The sequence below is a fragment of the Myotis myotis genome, unplaced genomic scaffold (assembly GCF_014108235.1).
Source record: "Myotis myotis isolate mMyoMyo1 unplaced genomic scaffold, mMyoMyo1.p scaffold_m19_p_13, whole genome shotgun sequence".
Lineage (NCBI taxonomy): Eukaryota > Metazoa > Chordata > Mammalia > Chiroptera > Vespertilionidae > Myotis > Myotis myotis.
Window position 1 is genome coordinate 22087911 of NW_023416317.1, and position 22121 is coordinate 22110031.

Here is a 22121-nt window from a genome sequence, read left to right on the forward strand (position 1 = left end):
TCCTCATTATCTCTGATTTAGGAAACTTTTTCCGGAGCTTGTGGGGACCTTATGCTGGCTGGGCCCAAGCAGTGAGTATACCTAGGCTTCCTTTCCTCCAGCCTAGACCCCATAGGACTTCTCCCCAAGCCCTGACCCGGGGACTCTTCTAGTGCCTCTGCCCTAGGTGACCCTAAAGGATTCTCTACCCTCCATCCCCAGCCCTGACTCTAGTGGATTTGTGTTGCCCTGGACCTGCTCCCCAGTAATTCCCTTTCTCCCCACACTACCACCAGCCCTAAACCCAGTGTACCCTGTCCCACATAGACTCTCCCCCCTGCCCCCAGGTGCTGTTCAGTGCTGACCTACGCCAGCCCCACCAAGAGCCACCAGCAAAGCGTAGAAAGAGATCCACAGGGCCCGAAGTCTAGGTGGGGGGCACAGGACAAAGGGATTCTCCCAATACCTTTTCCCTCCATTCCCCATACTCTCCTCCATCCAGACTCATGTGGGGAAGGGGGCTCCATGCAACTACCTCAGGGGCCAGACACCCTCAAACCAAGCAGTTTGCATAACAGTGTGGGGTGGGGGCGTTATCTGGGGACACAAAGCTACCTTTGGTTTTATCCTCTTCCCTTTATTACAAGAAGGAACAATAAAATAGAAACATTTGTATGGAAAATGCAGTGGGGAGTGGTAGGAAAAGGGGTGGGGTTGGGTGGAACAGGGTAACCCGAGTTGAAGGAGAGAAGGGGAGCAGTCTGCCCCCAATCTCTCACACACAGGGGATCCTGACCCTGGATCCAGGGACCTAGAGCTGGGGGGACAGCCTGGGGGACATTTCCGGGCCCGGCTCCACACAGCAGTCTCGACAGCAGCAGCCAGCCACTGGCCCTACATGGGGAGAGAACAGACTTGGCTGTAGAAGCAGACCCTCCACTCCAGCCTGGGTGCCTCTTCATGGACCACCCGTACCCTTCCACAGAGTCCTGGTCCTCACCCCCAGCTGCTGGTGTCAGCAGCTCCCCGTGGCTTGCCGTCGGTCCCTGCCCCTCCTGGCTGGTGCCCAGCTGTAGCTTCCTCATGTGCCGCACCACAGCCGTGGCATTGAAGGCTTGCTGTGGGAAGAGGGGGGAGAAGGGACTTTTGAGAGAGTGGGAGATCATGGGGCAGGGTCTGGTGGTGGGATTCTTGCAGTGGTTCTGTTATTTTCAGGTGTTATTGATTGATCCCCTAAAACCACCTGAAATATCTGCAAGCCTTTATTAAATTATATTCAGCCATATTATGTATTTACACACACATATACACACATATATAAAAAGTATATAAACAGATATGTAACTTTTATATATAATTCATTCACATAATAACAAACACAATATAGCATATTTCAGGCATCGTTCTAAACACTTTACATAGTAATTCATTTAATATTCATGGAAATCTTTGAGGTGAGCACTATTAGTGTCATCATTGTCAAAGGAGGAAACTGAGGCACAGAGAGGTTAAGTAACTTTCCCAGGTGTGTATATATCATTACTTAACATATCCCCTGAGATGTCTCCATAAAACCCTCAAATTCACCATGTCCAAAACCAAAGTAATCCCCTAAAACAAGTATCAGGCCAGCCCTTGACATCTCTCACATCAATATCCATTCTACCATCACTTCTTGTCAATCCCACCTCCTAATTGACTCCTGGACCAACCACTGTTCTCTGTTCCTGTTGCCTCTGCTCTGGTCCAGCCCTCACTGTCTCCAGCCTGCCTCTCTGCCACATCTTCCTAAGGGGTCTCCAAGCCTTCTCTCTGTGCCTCTCTCTGCATCCTGAGAGCCCTTTCAGGGCAAATTCCTGCTGAAAATCCTTCTAGGGCTCCTCAGCATCATTAGGATCAAGTCAGTGTTCCTCTGTGGCATTTGAGACCCTAAGCAGCCTGGGCCTGCATCTCCAGCCTGGGCCCCATATCCCAGAAGCCCTCACTGCCCCCAAAGCCCTTCCAGTACAGCCACGCTTAGCACTGGCACTTCCTTGAATGTCTGCACTTTCGCTTGTTCTTGGTTCCCTCTGCCTTAGACATTATTCTACTCAGCTGGTTCTATGCCTAGCCAATTCCTACTCAGCTGTAGGTCTATAAGGCCATCACCACCTTTTTATGCCCTTCCAGGACCCTGTAGGTTGGATTAGATGTCTCCTTAAGAATTATATACTGTTCTCCCTCTAGACTTGGAGGTCAGGGACCCTCCCCGGAATAGAGTAGGTGTTGGGGAACATTGAATGAATGAAAGGTTCTTTGGTAAGCATCCTTGAGCAGTTACTGTGTACCCGACTTGGTGCTAGGTGTTGTGCAAGCTTAAGGCATGGTTGCGGGTGGGGAGGAATCCTGGGGAGGCTGGGACACAGGACTAGGAATGTGGGCTCACCTTCCACTTGCTCTTGGCAAAGTTCTTCTTGATCTGCTCACTCACTGACTGGTGAATATTCTTATCTAGAGCCGTATCGCCTGCAATCCTAGGGTAAGGGTATGTGGAGGATTATCTGTGAAGGCAGAGGCAGGCCTGGGGGCCCCAGGCCCTACCCCAGTTCACAGCTCATGGAAGCTCTCACCATGGGTGCTGCAAGGCCTGCTCACAGGTGAACCTCTTCTCTGGATCCTTCTCCATCAAGTGCCTGATGAAATCTTTGGCTGAACCCCCAAGACAAAAATAAAGACAGAAAGAGCATGGTAGTGCCTGGGGACACCACCAAAACAGAGCCCACCCCCTCAGGTCTGGCCTGGTATCCAAGCAAGATGAGCTGCCAGATTTGTTCATGCACCGTCTCACCCCACCTGTTCTCCTTCTCTAAGCCAGGGGTCCTCAAACTTTTTAAACAGGGAGCCAGTTCACTGTCCCTCAGACCGTTGGAGGGCCAGACTATAGTTTAAAAAAAAACTATGAACAAATTCCTATGCACACTGCACATATCTTATTTTGAAGTAAAAAAACAAAACGGGAACAAATACAATATTTGTATTTGCATGTGGCTCGCGGGCCGTAGTTTGAGGACCCCTGCTCTAAGCCCTCCACACACCCCAGGATTCCAGCTCTCATCCTTTTTCCCTTAAGAAAAACTTGTTCTTAGAAGATTCTACTCAGTGTATTCACACTGATGTGTAAATGATTGATAATGGTTTCACAGGTTTGCCTCCTACTAGGAGGCACAAAAGGACAGATGAAAACATTTATGTGGTGTTTTAGGCATTAGGATGTCAGTGGGGGAGAGGGACGGGGAATATTTTCAAAAATACTATGTTTGAAGACTGAATGAATGAATGCCTATAGGTTTCTCAGATCACGGCCAGGCAGAGGGAAGAGCCTGGGGAGATTGTCTCAAAGACAGCTCTTAGTCTGGGGCCCATCTGACTTAAGGAAGGCAGTGAGGAGACCCCAAAGCAGATGAGGAAGGCACCAGAGGCAGGGCCCAGGAGAAGAAGGCAAAGCCCCAAATACCAGAGTCAGAGATGTCGTCCCAGTAAGGAGAGTCAAACTCGTACTCGGCCTTCAAAATCTGTTCAAAGAGTTTGGCATCATTCTCGTCATAGAAGGGGGGGTAACCGCAGAGCCTGGGCAGGGAGAAACTCATCCTCATTTTCCATTTTCAGTGTACCCACTGGCTCCTGGATGGAGCTTCGGGGCAGTCCCAGGGGTTAGGCAAGACCCACAGGAAGGAGTTCCCCCTTTTACAAAGGGGGCTGAGGGAATCTACCTCTCTCTGACTTGTTCACCCCTGTCCAGTTCTACTTTCTATTCCTTAACATGCCACCATCTTTCCTTCCTCAGGGCCTTTACACTTGATATTCGTGTGTGGCTCACTCACTTCATTCAGGATGCCACTCAAATGTCACCTTAGAGAGGCCTTCCCTGACCTTTTCATCTAAAATGGCATCCATTGCCCTCTCCCTACCCTGCTTCATTTTTCTTCATAGCACTTTTACCACCTGACATTTTATGGATTTATCAACTTGTTGTTTACTTGTTTATTTACTTGTCTCTCTGCCCCACTAGAGTGTGTGCCCCCTGAGGGCAGGCACTTTGCCTGTTTTGTTCTCTGCTAAACACCCAGTGCTTGGTGCAATGTCTGAAACATAGTATCTATTGAATGAAGTAATATTAGTCATTAATTGGTAGACAAAAATGTGGAGGGCAGGAAGGAAGAAATTGCAGAGAGGAAGAGAGCAGTAGGGGAGAAGAGAACTCTGGAGCCATACACCCCAATGGCCAAGACCCCACTCACAGGATATAGGCAATGACTCCAATGGACCAGCAATCCACTGCCTTGCTGTAGGGTTTCTGGGCCAGGACCTCAGGGGCTATGGAGGGAAGAGGACATGGTGACAAATCTCTGCCCTGCAGCTCCTGGTTCCTCCCCTGCCCATGGTCCCAGCCCAGGGCCCTCCGCACCCACGTATCCCGGAGTCCCGCAGGCCGTGGAGAGCACACTGCCAGGGTCCTCCATCTTGGAGAGGCCAAAGTCAGAGATCATAATCTTGGAGTCTTCATCCAGGTTGTAGTACAGCAGATTCTCTGGCTTAGAGGACAGGAGGGAGGGGAAGGGGCAGTCAGAATTGGCCAAGTACCCCCTGCGAAACAATGGACCCCCAAAAGCCTCTATGGCTACCCTCACACCTCACCTTGAGGTCCCGGTGTACAATGCCCAGGTCATGCAGGTATTTGACAGCATCCAGCACTTGGAATATAAGACGGCTGGCGTCCCGCTCTGTGTAAAAGCCTTTTTCCACAATGCGGTCAAACAGCTCCCCTCCTGACACCCTGCAGCAGGGAACAGGGCAGTCTGGCCAAGAAAGCAGGAGAAGCAGGGAGGCTAGGAAGGGGGCAGCAGAGAGAGGTGTGATGAAGGGTTAGAGTCGAGGCCACTCACAGCTGCATGATGAGATAGAGGTGGCCCCCACTCTCATAGATGTCATCCAGGGCAACAATGTTGGGGTGCTTGATCCTGAATAGAGAAATGAGGTGGGTCAGAGCTGAGGACAGCTCAGCCACCTTCCCACCTTCACCTTGAAGTACCACCGCCTGAAATCTGGGTAGGATAAACCAAGGATCTGGATCCCAAAGGGAAAAGCTGATTTACCACAATGGGTTATAATGTATTAGAATGCAGGAGAGCATAGTGATAAACACTAGACTCTGGCATTGGACAGACTTGGGTCCAAACCTGCCTCTACTACATGCTATTTGGGGACAAGTCTTTTCACCTGACAGTGCTGATCAACACATGATTTTTAAAATTTTTCTGTGTTGGTAAATCTGTCAGTTTACACGATACCAGGGGCTTTATCTTGCTCACCATTGTACCTCCTGCACCTGGTGCAGATTAAGTGCTCAGGAACATTCACTGAATTGAGTGTAACCTCTCTGAGCTTCAGTTTCTTATCTATATACTAGATGCATGAAATTCGTGCAAGAGTAGACCTTTGCAGTCCTGGCTGCCTCAGCCCTCACAGCCCCGGCTTCGTCTGGAAGGTCATCTGGGTGGTTGTTCCGCTGTTCGGTCGATCTGTATATTACACTTATTATCTATATATATAGAAGCCTAAGCAACCCTTATGACCGAACGACTGGTCGCTATGATGCACACTGACCACCAGGGGGAAGACGCTCAATGCAGGAGCTGCCCCCTGGTGGTTCATGCACTCCCACAGCCAACCTCCCTTGGCCGGCTAACCTCCCATGGTCCCTCCCCCTTGGCTGGCCAACTTCCTGCGGCCCCTCCCCCTGGTCAGGCCCCAGGCTGGGACCGAGGAACTGGGGGTGAGTGGCGGCAGACAGCCAACCTCCCATGGTCCCTCCCCCTGTGCCTCTTCACAGCCAGCAGACCCTGGTGGTGGTGTGGCGGTGAGGGAAGGAGGGGGGGGGGGAGGCGGGGAACTGTGTGGTGGCAGGGCACCAGCGGTGGTGTCGGTGTCCAGCATCCATTCCTTCCGCACCTGGCCTGGCAACTGTTGCCTCCTCCCCCAACCCCGTCCAGCCCCTGATCCTAGGGACCCCACCTGTGCACAAATTTCATGCACCAGGCCTCTAGTTATAGATATAAAAGCCTAAGCGACCATTACAACTGAATGACTGGTCATTATAATGTGCACTGACCACCAGAGGGCAGATGCTCAATGCAGGAACTGCCCCCTGGTGGTCAGTGCGTTCCCACAGCCAACCTCCCGCAGTCCCTCCCCCTGGCCAGCTGGCCCTGATCGGGACTGGATGAGAAGGCCCTGTTTGGCCCAGATCGCTGGCCAGGCCAAGGGACCCCACCTGTGCACAAATTCATGCACCAGGCCTCTAGTCTATAATATGAAGCCAATGATAGTACTTCCTTCAAAGACTTAGGGTGAGGATCACATGAGATAATGCAGGTAATGTAAATAAGATGCTTGGCATAGTGCCTGGAACATAGTGAATGCTTTAAAAAATATACCAGTGATGGTGATTGAGCTTGATGGAAGACTTGTTGTGTGACCTTGGACAAGTCCTTTGCCTTCTCTGGGCCTGTTCCCTTACCCCATCACCAACAGTAGAAATGATCATTTTGTCCCTGCACAGGGTGGTTGGAAAGCTCAGGGAAGAAATTGGAAGTGAAGATTCTTTTAAGTCTTTTAGTGAGGCAGCAAGTTTCATATCAGCATGAGCAATTCATAGACCAGGTGTTGTTGATTTAGTCAGAAGGTCAGCACACAGGCATATTTGACCTTGTTGAATAATGGCTTTTTATGTTGGAGAACTTGGGGTAGGTCTAGCGATAACACCAGTTGAGATACGTGGGTTCAAGCCCTGCATAGAGTTGACCTTTAGATCTGATTGAACAGATTAAACCTCTGTAAATAAGCAAGGACATCTCAATCTCATCTGTCATGTTAGCTATTGTGCCAGGCACTTGAAATAAAGGACCACTTATGCTGTCCACAACCTTGACAAGTGGAGATCATTACCCCATTTTGTAAATGAGTAATTTCAGGCTCAAAGAGGTTTAATGCTTTGCCCAAAGCAGGGGTCAGATGGAGATGGAAAGGGTCAATCTGGGCAGGGACAGGCTATGGCTCACGCACTTGTGCAGCACAGCAATCTCATTTTCCATGCTGCCCTCCTTGCCCTCCAGAGCCTTCTTGGCGATGCATTTGATGGCCACCAGCTTCTGAGTCCTTCTGTCTTCTGCCAGGATTACTTCTGAGAAGGCCCCACTGCAGGGAAAGGTATTCATGAGACAGGAACCTGGAACCCCAGTTTCCCTCCAGTCTTTCCTCCATTTTCTATGGGTTTTGTGACCACCTCTGGACCAAGGAAGTGGGATGAGACTCCCCCATCACTCATCTGTCCTCTAGTGCCAATCGGAGTAGTCTGAGCCCTGGCCACGGTAATTGGGTCATGTGATGCAAGCCAGGTTATTGGCACTTTGAGAATGTGGTACTCTTTCCTGCTAAGCTGGTAGAATATAAGTCTGGGAATAATGGTAGTCATCTTCTCAACCTGCTTGAGAATGAAGCCAGCACAAAGGAAATCAGAGCTGAGAAATAGTCCAAGACAGTTTCCTGATAACACAGTGTGAGCCCTGGATCCAGCCATGCCTGGGCTTGTTTATTATGTGCATGATTGATTCCTTTTTCTGCTAAAGCCAATGTGAGTCATGGCTAATTTAACAGCCTTTAGAACCTTAAAATACCATCTGCATTACCTGGAAACTGTTTATAAATGCAGAATCTGCTCCCACCCCAGACCTACTAAATCAGAATCTGCATTTTAATATGATGCTTAGTGATTTGTATGTTCACTGAAGTTTGAGAAGCAATACTTTACAACAGGCTCCTAGAAAGAAACAAACTCAGTTGCACTGGAGTTCACTGATTAAGGAGGGTTTACTAGAGTATTTTTTCTACAACGTTTTGAATAATAGGTCATAAGTCAAATAAAAGCATCTCCCATGGTGAAATCTCAATCATCAGGTAGCTAGTGACTGTGATAGTCTCATTGCTGGTTTCCAGCCCTGCTCCTCTCCAACTAACTCTCCATACTGTGGTCAGAGTGACCATCTTGAATTGCAAACCTGTCAAAAAGTCTTAAATGTCTTCCTGTGGCCTGTGGGATAAAGTCCAGCCTCCATAGTTTGGCTTTCAAAGCCATGTATGACCTGTTCCCTTCTCTTCTCCAGCCTTTTCCACTCTTCCCCAGTCTCTGATGATAAGCTCCACCTGACTCTACTCCTTTCCACACAAAACATGCCTCTGAGCCTTTGCTTATGCTATTCCTTCTGCTTGGAATGTCTTTCTCTTTCTCGGACGAGTACACTCCTACCCATCTTTCAATACCCAGCTCTAATGCCCTCTTCTCCAGAAAGTATTTCCCCAGGCAGAAGCCACTGCTCTCTCTGGGCTCTACAGAGTCCTCATTCTCTTCTTTAATTGGAGCCCAGCATGCACCCTGTTGGCATTTTCCATGTGTCTGTCTCCCTCACATGTTTGAGAACAACTTGAGGGCAGACACTAGGTTTGAGTTATTTCTGGACTCCCGGCACGGAGAACAGAGCCATGCCCAGCTGTAGTTGCCAGACATAGGCCAGAACTCCCAGCCCTTGGCAGCAAGTTGAATAAACTGGCTCCTTCATTCTCCCCTACTTCCTTCTCTCCATGGGAACCCAGAGCTATGGGAAGAGAATCTCCTGTTCTATCCACTGCTGGCCAGAAATGAAAAGCCAGTATCAGCCATGGCAAGGCTGCTATAGGGCTGGGCTGTAGGAAACAGGAAGTAGTGATCAACTGACCAGAGGAAGCACCACCCTGGACTCAGCCTTCCCAGCTAACCAGGCCAAAAGTGAAGACCTTCCCAACCCCACCCCTCAGCTCAGGGACAGCCCCCATTCTCTCCTGCCCTGAGACTCACGTTCCCAGAACATCACGGAAGTCGTAAATGTCCCTAATGTTCTCCGCCTGCTTCCAGTTGGGGCCTTCCACTGCCCCCGGCATGGCCCACTGTCCCCCGGCCACAGCCAGGGCTCCTAGAAAGGGGAATGGATGGAAAAGATTCAATAAGGCCCAGACTTCTATGTACTGGGAACCCCATTCTGTCATTCAGGCTGCATCTATTCATTCTTTGATTCATTTATATGACAAAATCATTTAACAAACATTCATTCATTCACCAGTCATTTATTCATTTAGAAAACCCTTATGCCTAGAGGAAAATCCTTCATGGTGGTAGCAAAATTCTTTATTCAACAAAGTCATTCACTCATTCATTCATTTATTCAGCTCACCTCCCAGTTCCTCCCTCTCCAAATCCAAACACCCCACGAGACCCCGTCCTCCCAAAGGACAGCAGAGGCCTCAGAACAGCTTGTAGAGGCACAAAACCCGGGAGGAACCCCCTATCCCCAGAACCAGAATGTCCCAGCCCCACCCTTGGAATTGCTGGGGTGTCTCCTCTCCCTCCTCCTTCTTCCCACTCAGCCTCTCGGAAATCAGGCTTCCGACAGCCAGGGCTTTCAACAATATCTCAGCCACAGTTTTAAATAGCTCCTTCTGCATAGTTACCATGGCAACAGCAGCCACAGCTGGAACTTGCCAGGATTCCTATTTCCCCCTTCCCACCTGACTCCCTATCTGGGTCTTAGCAGCTCGAGAAATGGTCTCACCCAGCCTGTCCCCTCCTCACTTCACCTGACCATGATCCAGCCTATACCTTATTCTGCTGAGATCCTGTCTGCAGGAGAGGATGGGAGTTATTTCTCCATTTATCAGATGGCGAATGTGGAGACAGAGGTCCAGTCTCCCAAATGAACCCCTGCTGGGGCCCAACTAAGTTTGCTGAGGGCAAAGGCCTTAGAGGGGTCCTTCTTGGATTGGAAGGCCTGACCTCAGCTGGTCCTTCCAATATGCAGCCAGACTGGGCCCATTCAGCGAACATAACCTCTCAATCCTATCCCAGGCCCACAAAGGAAGAAGATGAAACAGTCTAGCATGCTGGTCCTCAGGGAAGGCACTTTCCTTCTCTCTGCAGGAGAATGTGGGGGAGGTGCCCTGACTACAGTCTCTGGTGTGAGATCCCACTCCTCTGATAGGACCTCCTTCCCAGGGGGGCCTGGCCAGCCACATCTTCAGAAAATGAGACTTGATGGTAAGCTCTAAAGCAGTGGTTCTCAACCTTCCTAATGCTGCGACCCTTTAATACAGTTCCTCATGTTGTGGTACCCCCAACCATAAAATTATTTTTGTTGCTACTTCCTAACTGTAATTTTGCTACTGTTATGAATCGTCATGTAAATATCTGATATGCAGGATGTTTTTTCATTGTTACAAATTGAACATAGTGATTAATCACAAAAACAATATGTAATTATATGTGTTTTCCGATAGTCTTAGGCGACCCCTGTGAAAGGGTTGTTCGACCCCCAAAGGGGTCGCGACCCACAGGTTGAGAGCCGCTGCTCTAGAGGCAGAGTTTTATTATTTATTTATTTATTTGTTTGTTTATTTATTTATTAGAGGCAAAGTTTTAAAACCCACCTGGAGGCTAGCACATACAACCCTCACCGTTTCAAACATGTCCTTGTACCCAGATATACCACACCAAGCCCCACCCACATCTCTAAACCCAAACACCTGCCCACAGATCCAGCACACTCCATACCCAGATACCCTGACACCTGATAATATATGCACACCCAGACATCAGCACATATATCCAAACACATGATCCCCCAGACATCCTCACGCCTAAACATCCCTCCCACAGGTCCCTCTCACACCTTGACACACATCTGTATGTACCTAGACCAGATGACAACCAAAAAAACAACACACTCACCCATCACCTGTATACCCGACATCCCAGATTCACTCATATCCTTCACTCTCCAGTTCCAATATACTCTAAGCTCCAATACTAGAAACTGAACACCAACAACTTACTTACCTTCAAACGTCCTCAGCACACAATCATATACCCCACCCTCCACTTTTACTACCTTTTGAGATACCAACATGCACAACACCTGGACACATATCTGCAACAGAAACACTGATTACCAGACATCCCCACCCATAAGGACACACACCAACACACTGCAACTCTGCATCTGATCCACATGCCTGTGCTAAGACATTAGCACACCCCAAACAGCCCCTCACATCTCTACCTCCAAATGCCCAGTCCTTGCACATTCAGGCCCAGCTGCTTGTACACACACACACACACACACACACACCCTCCACCCCACCTTCCTCTATTAGCCATTCAGTTCTCCACCGGCCCTCCTGGCACCTGCTGGTCCTAGGGCAGAGGTAGTGGGGAAAAGGCCCACCCAGCCCTGCCCATCCAGAATCCAGCCAGCCTCGACACCCCCTCTCCTCCCTGGGGGAAGGCATCCAGCGGCTGCAGGGTCCGGCCGCCCCTCCTAGACGCCCAGGGTTAAAGGCGGGACGTCCCCGCTGCCCTCCCCTCCAGTACCTGCAGATGCCCCGCCTCGGGGCTGGCTGCGAGGCCCAAGGTGGCTGGCGCTGAGCTCCCGCCAAGGTCCGCAGTCGCTGAGCGCCTGGCCCGCCCGCCTGTTCTCTCGCTGGGACTCGGCTTGGGCTCAGCTGGCTCCCTCCGCCCGCCTGCGGCTCTGATGTCAGTGGAGGAGGAGCCTGCGGCGGAGGGACCAGGGACTAAGAAGCGAGACTCGGCTCTGGGGCTGGGGAAGGGGCACGGGGGGCGGGCGTGGGGGGGGAGCCGAGGGGCTCCCTAATACAAGGCAGATCCTCTGCTGGACTCTGCCCGCCCTTCGTCCCCGGTAGGACCCCCATTTCACAGAGGGGTGGGTCAACGGAGGCCCAAAGAGATGCAGGGTTCAAAATCAGCAGGTGGTCAGAGGCGAAGCCGGGTTCAAACCCAGATCTGTCTAATGCCAGAGGCTGGCCAGTTTCACCCTGTCGCCTCATAGAGTTTCAGACCAGTCTGGGAGCTCCCGTAGGACTCTGTGGCTCCGTTTTCCCTCCCCTCTCTACCAACCCGCCCCTCCGCTGGTGCCCAGAAGGGAATTAGGCCCCTCACAAAGGCTCAGGAGACTGAGGGTGTGGGAATGGGGCAATAGGGAAAGATTAGGCAATGAAGAGAATCGAGACAGTGTTGGGTGGAACCCCAATTTATAAATGGAAAAAACAAAACACGAGGTCCCTCAGTGAGGCAGAGCTGATGCCCCAATTCCCTACACCTGGGTGTGGTGCCCAGAGGGACTGGGGCTAGGGAGGAAAGGGGGAGGAGAGAGAGTTAAATCGGGATCCAGAAGGAGGCTAGCCAAAGAGAACTAAAGTGCCACGTGACTGGGCAGGCGCCAGGGGCTGATGGTTGGAGGGGAGCGGGGCACGAAACCGCTCCTGGGCGGCAGGCAGGCGGCCAAGGGACCTGACCGAGGTCCTCTTGCGCAAGGCCTTCCTTGGGAAGAAATTTGGTGCGGAGGGAGGAAGGGGGAGCAACTCACAGGAAGCGGGGGTAGAGCTGGACTGTCACCAACCAGGGAAGGCACATTGCTTTGGATCCCCACTCACCTTAATCACGTGCCAGTGCCTCTCCCCCTTCCTGAATTTTCCTGCATTGTCCAGCTGGAGATGGGGAGAAGATAATGCTTACCCCAACTCAGTTTCAACTGGCTTTCCTTCTTTATTCTCAGGACTGTGTCAGAGGGTGGTCAATCTATTATGCCCAATGTACAGAGAAAGATAGCTAAGATTTCGAAAAAGTCTTTAGAGATTGACTAATCTGAGTCTCACTTTACCTCTCTGAGCCTCAGTTTCTTCATCTGGAATATGGGAATATTGATAACTGTTCAATTTTCCTGAGAATTCTAAGATAATGGATGTGAAGTGCCTGTAGGGATTCAAAATATGAGAGCTATATTTAACTGTAAACTGAAGCTCAGAGAAGGGACCTGCTTTGTCCAGGGACAAGAGGCTAAGGGGCAATTTCCCTCCCTCAAATCTCAGTATCTCTGACTGTCTAGTCCAGTGGTCGGCAAACTGCAGCCCCTTGAGTGTGGCTCTTCCACAAAATACCACATGCGGGCCTGCAAGTACAGTGCGATTGAAACTTCGTGGCCACACTCAAGGGGCCAAAGAGCCGCATGTGGCTCACGAGCCACAGTTTCCCGACCACTGGTCTAGTCCATGGAAAAATACACTTCATGCCCAGGACTGAGCTCCTCATCTCCCCTCCCTATGCCCACCCCAAATACACACTGAGCTAAGGTCGTCTCACCACAAATTCCTGTTTTCTCTTTAACATTCCCAAGGTGATAAGGTGGCCTCTAACCTTCTGAAGACTTGTATACTTATTATGCTCTATTATACATTTTGTCTACTTTTAACATGTCTCAGGGCACTTATGCTTTCCTTTTTCTAGCAAAGACATTCTGTCTTTTTAAAAAAAGATTTAAAAATTGACTTTAGAGAGAGAGCTAACAATGTGAGAAACATTGATTGGCTACCTCCCATACACACCCCAACTGGGGATCAAACCCCCAACCTGAGTATGTGCTCTGACTGGGAATTGAACCCACTGCCTTTTGGTGTACAGTACAATGCTTCAACCAACTGAGCCACACCGGCCAGGGCAGTCTTTTTTTCTTTTAAAAAATATTTATACTATACAAGTAATATATGATCATTCAAGAAAATTACATAAACTACTAAAAACATACACAAGACTATTTTTGCTACTGATCAGATTCCTTCACTTGCCAAGTTACATTCCCAACCTAAGCCAGTTTCATCAAAGAGGACCCTATGGCTCACAATAGCTGACAAGATGGAAGGAAAAACACCAGGCTTTAAGGTCTTAGAGTCTGGAACTGGAGACATGGTAGTCATAGAATTTGCTTTCTCTCATCTCTCCTTGTCTCGATGTCTCTTTGCACAGTTTTCCTTTCTTCTGCAGAGTGATCTCTACCTGGCAGGAAACATGGTGTAGGGCAGCCCCAGCTTTCCAACTGAACCCAGCAGAAGGAGAGCTGTATACTCAGGGGAGGACTCTCTGATGGGTTCTGCTGGAGTGACATGCCTACCTCTTGGCCCCAAAAACTTGCCAGTGAGTGAGATACTATATTGGGCAAATGTACTATCATGGCAGCCACACCAGAGTCACCAGGAATGAAGAGGGGTATCTTGCCCAAAGGAAATAGGGGTGCTGGGCAGGTGTGAATAACAAATTCATCCCAGCTCTGTTCACATCAATCAGAAATAACCAGTGTTAATATTTTGTGGTACATATTATTTCGTACGTTTAGGGATGCATATACACATACACATTACTTCCTACAGACCCCACCCTCACAACGAGCGTATTTTAAGATACTAAAACAAAAAGTGACTCAAGGCAGGGCAAATTTTGAAGAGAAAAAGGAAATAATCCTCTTCTCTCCTTTGTTGTTAAAAAGATGACAAAGAATTTATCTCCCTCAATTCTTGAACCTGACAGAAAATAAGCCATTGGAGGAGTGAACATGGGAGAAATCACAGGGAAAAGATGGACAGGTTTATAAAACATTAAAATATTCTTTTGCCCGGTTGGCGTGGCTCAGTGGTTAAGCATTGACCTATGAACCAAGAGGTCATGGTTCGAATCCCAGTCAGGGCACAGGCCCTGGTTGCAGAGTGTGTAGGAGGCAGCCGATTAATGATATTCTCTCTCTCTCTCTCTCTCTCTCTCTCTCTCTCTCTCTCTCTCTCTCTCCCTTCATCTCTGAAATCAATACAAATGTATATGTTTTTTTAAAAAGATAAAACATTTTTTTAATTTCTGTTGCTGGAAACAAACCAAAAAACCCAGACCCTACTCCCAAATCATAGCCAACAGTAAAAGGCAAATTTTAGACTGGGAAATGTTTTATAGACAATGGGTTAATATTTCTGTTAAGTAAAGAACACATAAAATTGGTAACAAACAGATCAAGAACCCAATAAATAGTCAAAAGAAACAGATGAAACAATAAACAAGGAACAATTTCTACCTCACAAGTAATTAAAGTACAAACTAAAAGAGCTCATAGCCTTTCAAACTTGAAGTTTAAAAAACTGGTAACACTAAAGCCTGGTTTTATTGTGAGCAATGGATACTTCTACATTTCTAATGGGAAAATGAACTGTTAAAAATATTTTATAAAGCAAATTTAATGGGGGGGGGGCTGGTTGGGGAGGGTGGAGGAATTGAGAAAACCCACAGAGGGTGGAGGAATTGAGAAAAAACTTATGGACACAGACAACAGTGTGGTGATTGCAGAGGGGGAGGAAGAAGGTGGAAGAGGGTATCTGGGGATAAATGATGATGGATGGAGACTTGACTTGGCGGGGGGTGGGGTGAACACACAATATAGTGTACAGATGGTGTGTTGTAGAATTGTGCATCTGAAACCTGTGTAATTGTGTTAACCAGTATCACCTCAATAAATTAAATAAAAAGGAACAAAAAAGCAATTTGGCAATATGCATCAAAGGCTTAAATAATGTCCAGGCCTTTTTGAGCCAGGAATTCCTCTCTGGGAATCAATTTCAAGAAAACAGTTCTGAATTAGAACAAAGCTATCTGCTTCAAGATGTTTAAAGAAATATTTTTGGGGTGTGTACCAATTTGGTGTTCAATTATTTAAATTATATTTAAACAACAACAACAAAGAAATGGAATGGATTTGAATGTCATCTCACATCTTTTTTCTCCTTCTATTGAAACAGTGATGGCGCATTAAAAGACATTTGAAGTCAAACAGACCTGGTTTCGAACTCCACTTCCACCCCATACCTGCTGTGGGATCTTGGGTAAATCATTTCACTGTTCTGAGCCTATTTCTTCACCTATAACATGGCATAATCATACTGATAAACATATCTACTTTGTAGCACTATTTTGAAAATTAGACAACTTGGAAAGTGCCTTTCACCTAGTAGGCTAGTTCCTTTGCTGTCACTTGTGTTCCCAGGACATTCCTGGTGCAAAGTAGATGCTCAGTAAGAAATGGGTCAGAGGAATTCTCTTCTCCTTTTCTAAACATCAGCTATCTCAGGATAACTGTTTGTAATATTATTTCTTCTTCCATTCTTGAAGCCCCCCATGTTGTAGACAAGCTCCAAATTTGGAGTTTTCCTTCTGCCTTCAAGGTGTCCACTCCTACTTCTTACCCTGTCAGGAGCAGCCCATTTTGAGAGACTCAGAGATCCTTCCAATATTTACCAGATCTCCCTGATCTCTCTTGGCTAATACAGGCATATTTTAGAGCAATGATTCTTGTGTTTTTCTCTGATTCTCAACCCATAGTACAGTGGAACCTCGTTTCTCAAACTTAATTCATTCCGGAAGGCTGTTCGAAAACCGAATTGTTTTTTCCCATTAGAAATAATGTAATTGGGATCTCCTCCCCCTCTCTTTCCCCTCTCCTCCTCCTCCACCTCTCTTCCCCCTCTACTCCCCCTCTCCTCCCTCTCTCTTCCCCCTAAAAAAAAAAAAAAGAAATAATGTAAATTGGATTACTCCATTCCAGACCCCCAAATGATTCCATGTTTTAAACTTTCTTATATACAGTACATGTATATTGTACTGTCTAATCTATAAACACGTTAAAAACAAAAAGGACATGAAATGTAAATGAAAATTTAACAAAAAGGAGAGGAAATGTACAGTAAAAAATGAAAAATTTTTTTTTCTTCTTTGGATTTTTATTGATTGATTGATTTATTACTTAAACAATGGACATTTATTACCTCACAGTTCTGTGGGTTATAAATTTGGAAACAGCTCAGGGGGGTTCATACAATGGTCAGTAGGGGCTGCAATCAACTCAAAGCTTGAATGTGGATAGAAGTTTCACTTCCAAAATCGCTCATGCACATGACTGTTGGCATAGAGTCTCAGTTCCTATCTGGCTGTTGGCCGGAAACTTTAGTTCGTTGCCCTACGGGCTTCCTCTTAGACCGCTTGAATGTTCTCAGGTCATGGCAGCTACCTTTCCCCAGAGTAAGCAAACCAAGGGAGAGTGGGCAAAGAGAAAGCTGCAGTGCCTTGTACAATCTAGTCTCCAAAGTTAACACTGGTTTTAAGTAACCCTAATTGAATGGAAAGCTTTAATTAAGAACAGAAATCAGTGCGTTCTTTACTATCATGAAATCAACATTTTGTGAATCTTTCCAAATTGCATTGGATGCTTTATTCCCAACTATTTGTTCTCTTATACATTATTCAATTACACAGAGCTAGACACACCAACTTCCTATTTTGGATGTAATCCTGTTGTTGTCCTCAATTATCTTGAAAATAAATCCATTTCACCAATTCATTTGAATTAATGCAGAGAGCCAATGCTGGTCACAATTTTTGAAAAATAGTGAGGCCTAATGATTGGTTACCTATTCCCTGAAATAAAGAATGAGGTCTTCTAGAATGCGGAAAATACAATTCAGTGTACACGAGGTTGATTTATGCTTTTTCAAGAATTCCTCTATTGCTTAAAGCCAAGTGCACAGGCAGTAATAGAATTATTTAAGAATGATCCTTTTACTTGATCCGTTTGCTTTAGTCAAGCTTTCCTACCAATAAAAAATGACCAATGACCCAGACACTTTGGTTTTCTCCCACCCGAACCATAAATGAAACAAATGACCGGCCCCAGTGTATGTCTTGGGGTATGGGAGGTGAATGGTACCCTAGAGGTTTTATTCCTCCTAAAATCGCTGCTAAAAGATGTAGAGGAGAAATGATCATATTTCTTAATCAATCATTCTGTAAGTTTGGGGCATGCACCTGGGTGCTGTGAGCATATCCGTGTATTAATTTCATATCCTGTGTTGTTAATGTTATTAATCCAATTATTTGAAAAGTTCTTTGCAGAAATAGAATGTGATTTATTGATAAGAATGTGTAGTACTCTGAATGCTATATCATATCATATCAGGTGCTCAGCAGGTGAAAACTACCCATCTAGAGACAAGAAAGTTCTGTGAGGGATTTTGGTGTCCCTGCACATCAATCAAGTCATAAAGCTCTGTCACTCTTTCCAGCAGTGACATAACTTATTAGCAGCCAGTGTCCCTCAGATACATGAGTCCTGCCCTTTTCAGAGGTGTAAACTATTTCCATTTTGAAATATACAACCAGAATACAGATAATTAGAACTGAGCAGTGAATCTACCAGTACACACTGCTTTGGAGCATTCATGAAACATTTCTTCTTAAAAAGCAAAGACTGGTGACCATCATCCCTGTTGTTACTTTTCCTGTGAGAGTATTTGATTTAGAGCAATATTTTCACACCTCTTTTTGCCGGGGTCCAACCCCAGCAGGTCCAGGGGTTCCCAAAGGCGTAGACGGAGTCGGCGAAGAAGGAAGGACACGGAGACAGTGTTCAGTTGATCAGCAGCCTAGCCAGGATCTCCAGCCAGGATCTCCAGCCAAGTTCTGGTCTGGATCTCCAGAGAGGTTCTGCTCAAAAAATGAAAATTTAACGATAACTATAAGCAGCAACAAAAGGAGAAAAACATTAAAATGTTCATAGCACAATATCCTGAGATTTTAACAGTAGTAAGCTGACTCATATTTGTGCATTCTCTCATTTGTTTGTCACCTGAGAGAAATGTGATTGATCATGCAAGTATCAGCATAAAAAGGTTTTCAGGCTGAAAAGCGAATTGTTCAGAAATGAGGTTCCACTGTACCTTTAATTTTGTATGTGGTAGTGCTGGCAGGCCCAGAGAGGGATGGTAAGAATAGGGCTTCTAGAGTCTAAGACTTGGCTTACAAAACTGGTTCACCACCAGTTATCTGATCTGTCCCTTCCCCTTCCTGTATCCTAGTTTCCTCATCTGTAAAATAAGGGTAATAGTATTACCTGTTCTTACATAGGGTTGTTGAGAGGACCAAATGAGAGAATTCACAGAAAGGGCTTAGAACCATCCTAGCTTGGTCCCTTGCAGAATCATTCTCCCAGAGTTGTGTTTTAACAACATGCTGTGAGTTTTCATCAAAGGTTGTGAGAAGAAGTCACACATGAAACTCAATTTCTATTTGCTGTCAGATTTATGGAAAATATTATCAATATATGACTTCAGTTGAGAAATTTCTCCAGCACAAGAAATTATTGGAATTTTTGCCAGGAAAACTGGGAGATGCCCTTTCCTTTGATATCAAACATTCTGAGGCTGATTCATCCTATTTCCATTTTGGCTTGGTTTCCAGGAAGCTTAGAGCTAAATCTGATGTTTAGTAATCCCAATGGGCTTAACTTCATATTGGTATTTTATGAAATTTATTGTACACATTCTTAATTTTAAGCTTTCTCAACTTCCTTTGAGAGAGGGAGAGAGAGAGAAAGAAAAGAAGAAAAAAGAAAGGGAAAGAAAACGGAAGGGAAGGAAGTAGGTATAGTTTGAAAAGTGTGCTTGGCATTGCCACATGCTCACTGTATCAGATAGAATATAGGTTTGGTTTCCCTAACAGACACCCAAAATAACTGTGGCTTAAATAAAATGAAAGTGGATAACAATCAGGCCATAAGCAGTTCCAGGCTGGGATGATGACTACAAGATAAGAGGGATCCTGGCTTCTTATCTTTCTTAAAAATATATTTTTATTGATTTTGGAGAGGAAGGGAGTGAGAGAGAAAGAACATCAATGATGAGAGAATCATTGATCAGTTGCCTCCTATGTGCCCCATACTGGGGATTGAGCTACAACTTGGGCATGTGCCCTGGGAATTGAACTGTGACCTCCTGGTTCATAGGTCAATGCTCAACCACTGAGCCATGCCAGCCAGGCATTGCTTCTTGTTGCTTCACTGTTTCTAGGGTTTTGTCTTTGACCACATATTTCAAGATGGCTTCCCACCATGTTTCATGCCAGCCAGGGGCAAGTGGGATGTGGAGGGCACACCTGGGGCACATAATCTCATAGTTACACACATCTCTTTTTCTTACATCCTATTGGTCAGAACTTAGTCACATGATCACACCCAAGTGCAAGGGAAGCTAGGATATTTAGTTTTTCAGAGGCATATGTCCAACTAAAAATCAGATTTTGAAGAACATCTACCAGTTTCTGCTACATCCGCTGTCTCAGATGTATTTCTTTGCACATAATTATACTCCTGTCTGCCCCAATTTCACTTTTAATCCCTCTAGTCCAGGGGTGGGCAAACTTTTTGACTTGAGGGCCACAATGGGTTCTTAAACTGGACCGGAGGGCCGGAACAAAAGCATGGATGGAGTGTTTGTGTGAACTAATATAAATTCAAAGTAAACATCATTACATAAAAGGGTACAGTCTTTTTTTTTTTTTAGTTTTATTCATTTCAAATGGGCCGGATCCGGCCCGCAGGCCGTAGTTTGCCCACGGCCGCTCTAGTCAGTCCAGCCTCCATACTGCTACCAGAAGTGCTTTCAGATTGAGAGTGCTATTATGGCATTCCCCTGCTCACAAACCTCCCCTGGCTCCCTACTACCCAGAAAAGTGATTCTCAAACATTAATATGCATCAGGAATCACCTGGAGGACATATGAAAGCAGAGAGGACTGGCATAAGAAAATACGAAATACTGCCATTTGCAATAACATGGATGGACCCTGAGAATATTACTCTAAGTGAAATAAGTCAGGCAGAAAAAGCTAAGAATCATATGATTTCATGCATATGTGGGATATAAAACTGAAACTGGTGGATACAAACAGCAGTGTGGTGGTTGCCAGAGAGAAGCAGGTGGGAGGGTGGGGGGTAAAGGGGACCTAATATATGGTGACAGAAGATGATATGACTTTGAGTGGTGGGCACAAAGTGCAAGATGCAGATCTTGTAACAGAAATGCACACCTGAAACCTATGTGACCCTATTAACCAGTGTCACCCCAATAAGAAAAAACGAAAAGAAAAAATAAGCATACAAAAAACAGAGAAGGCTGAGCCACAGAATTTCTGATTCATTAGGTATGAGACTTGAGAATCTGTGTTTATTAGGTTCACAGGTGATGCTGATGCTACTGGTCCAGAGACCACATTTTGAGAAACACTGACCTCAAAAATAAGGCCTATGATTCTTGCCCTAGCCTGTGTGGCTCAGTTGGTTGAGCATTGTCCCATGCACCAAAAGGTTACTGATTTGATTCCTGGTCAGGGCACATGCCCAGATTTTGTTTCAGGCTCAATTCCCAGTGGGGGCATGCCAGAGGCAGCCCATGGATGCTTCTCTCTCACATCAATGTTTCTCTCTCCCTCTCCCTTCCTAATATATAAATATATATATATATATATATATATATATATATATATATATATATATATACCCATGCTTCTTTTTTTAAAAAAAATATATTTTATTGATGTTTTACAGAGAGGAAGGGAGAGGGATAGAGAGTTAGAAACATTGATGAGAGAAACACCGATCAAGCTGCCTCCTGCACACTCCCCACTGGGGATGTGCCTGCAACCAAGGTACATGCCCTTGACCGGAATCTAACCTGGGACCCTTGAGTCCGCAGGCCAACGCTCTATCCACTGAGCCAAACCGGTTAGGGCGCTGCCCATGCTTCTTAATCTGCCATTCACAACCTGTTCCAGCCTGGTCTCAACCTAGTTTCTAGCTTCATTTCTTATCCTTCCCCTCCCCCTCTACCCAGAGCTCCAGCCACACTGAAGTTTTCATCTCTCTAAGCAGGCCGGCTGTTCACACCTCTATGCCTTGCTGTTTCTTTTGTCTGGAATGTCTGCTGCCCCAGCACCTTCCTTTTCACATCCTCCCTGATGCCTTTGATGACCCTGCAGACTTTGTACATTCTTCTATTATTGCCTTGTGTTTTTGTCTGCCCAGATGTCTTCCCTTATCTGGAGCCTTAGTCACCTACATAGCTCTCAGCCATAGCAACAGGGTCACTGAGTGAGGAAACAAGAGTATGAATGTGAAAATGAGGGTGAGTATGTGGAATGACTAAATGAACTAGGAGAGTGAAGAGATGAAATGATGAGCTAATATACAAAGAAATGAGTCATAGTTCATTTGTGCTTGGTTCTCTCCATTGAGTCCTAAGCCTCAGATAAGGAATTTACTCTCTGACCAGGTTTCCACAAATTCCAAGTCCTAGCCATCTCTTCCTTCTTGA

At 46.4% G+C, this 22121-nt stretch overlaps 2 protein-coding genes across 10 annotated transcripts in view; one reads left to right on the forward strand and one right to left on the reverse strand.

Moving 5' to 3' along the window:
* OGG1 (8-oxoguanine DNA glycosylase) overlaps positions 1–22121 on the forward strand; it is a 44946-nt gene that overhangs the window by 4703 nt on the left and 18122 nt on the right. For 2 of the 8 annotated variants that reach the window (XR_004971491.1, XR_004971496.1), the window contains 3 exons: positions 22–71; positions 10022–10138; positions 15724–15807. Coding sequence is in view for 1 of the 8 variants with exons in the window: in XM_036332113.1 (XP_036188006.1) it covers positions 22–71; positions 327–410 (134 nt within the window). In the remaining 7 variants the exon portion in view is untranslated. Of the gene's footprint in view, positions 1–21; positions 72–326; positions 479–10021; positions 10139–15723; positions 15808–22121 lie in introns of those variants that run through there. The other 6 variants (XR_004971492.1, XR_004971494.1, XR_004971495.1 and 3 more) reach the window with 5 other exon arrangements.
* CAMK1 (calcium/calmodulin dependent protein kinase I) lies at positions 596–11610 on the reverse strand. Of its 2 annotated transcripts, XM_036332107.1 has the most exons (12): positions 11471–11610; positions 8906–9020; positions 7081–7212; positions 4902–4976; positions 4654–4792; positions 4424–4550; positions 4257–4332; positions 3473–3585; positions 2589–2667; positions 2405–2492; positions 980–1097; positions 596–873 (listed from the first exon to the last, which is right to left on the reverse strand). In XM_036332107.1, the coding sequence occupies exons 2-12, from the start codon at positions 8986–8988 to the stop codon at positions 791–793; spliced, it is 1113 nt and encodes a 370-aa protein (XP_036188000.1). In that variant the 5' UTR covers positions 8989–9020; positions 11471–11610; the 3' UTR covers positions 596–790. The 2 variants fall into 2 exon arrangements, with proteins under 2 accessions (XP_036188000.1, XP_036188001.1); XM_036332108.1 differs by lacking the exon at positions 3473–3585 and having other exon boundaries at positions 4428–4550.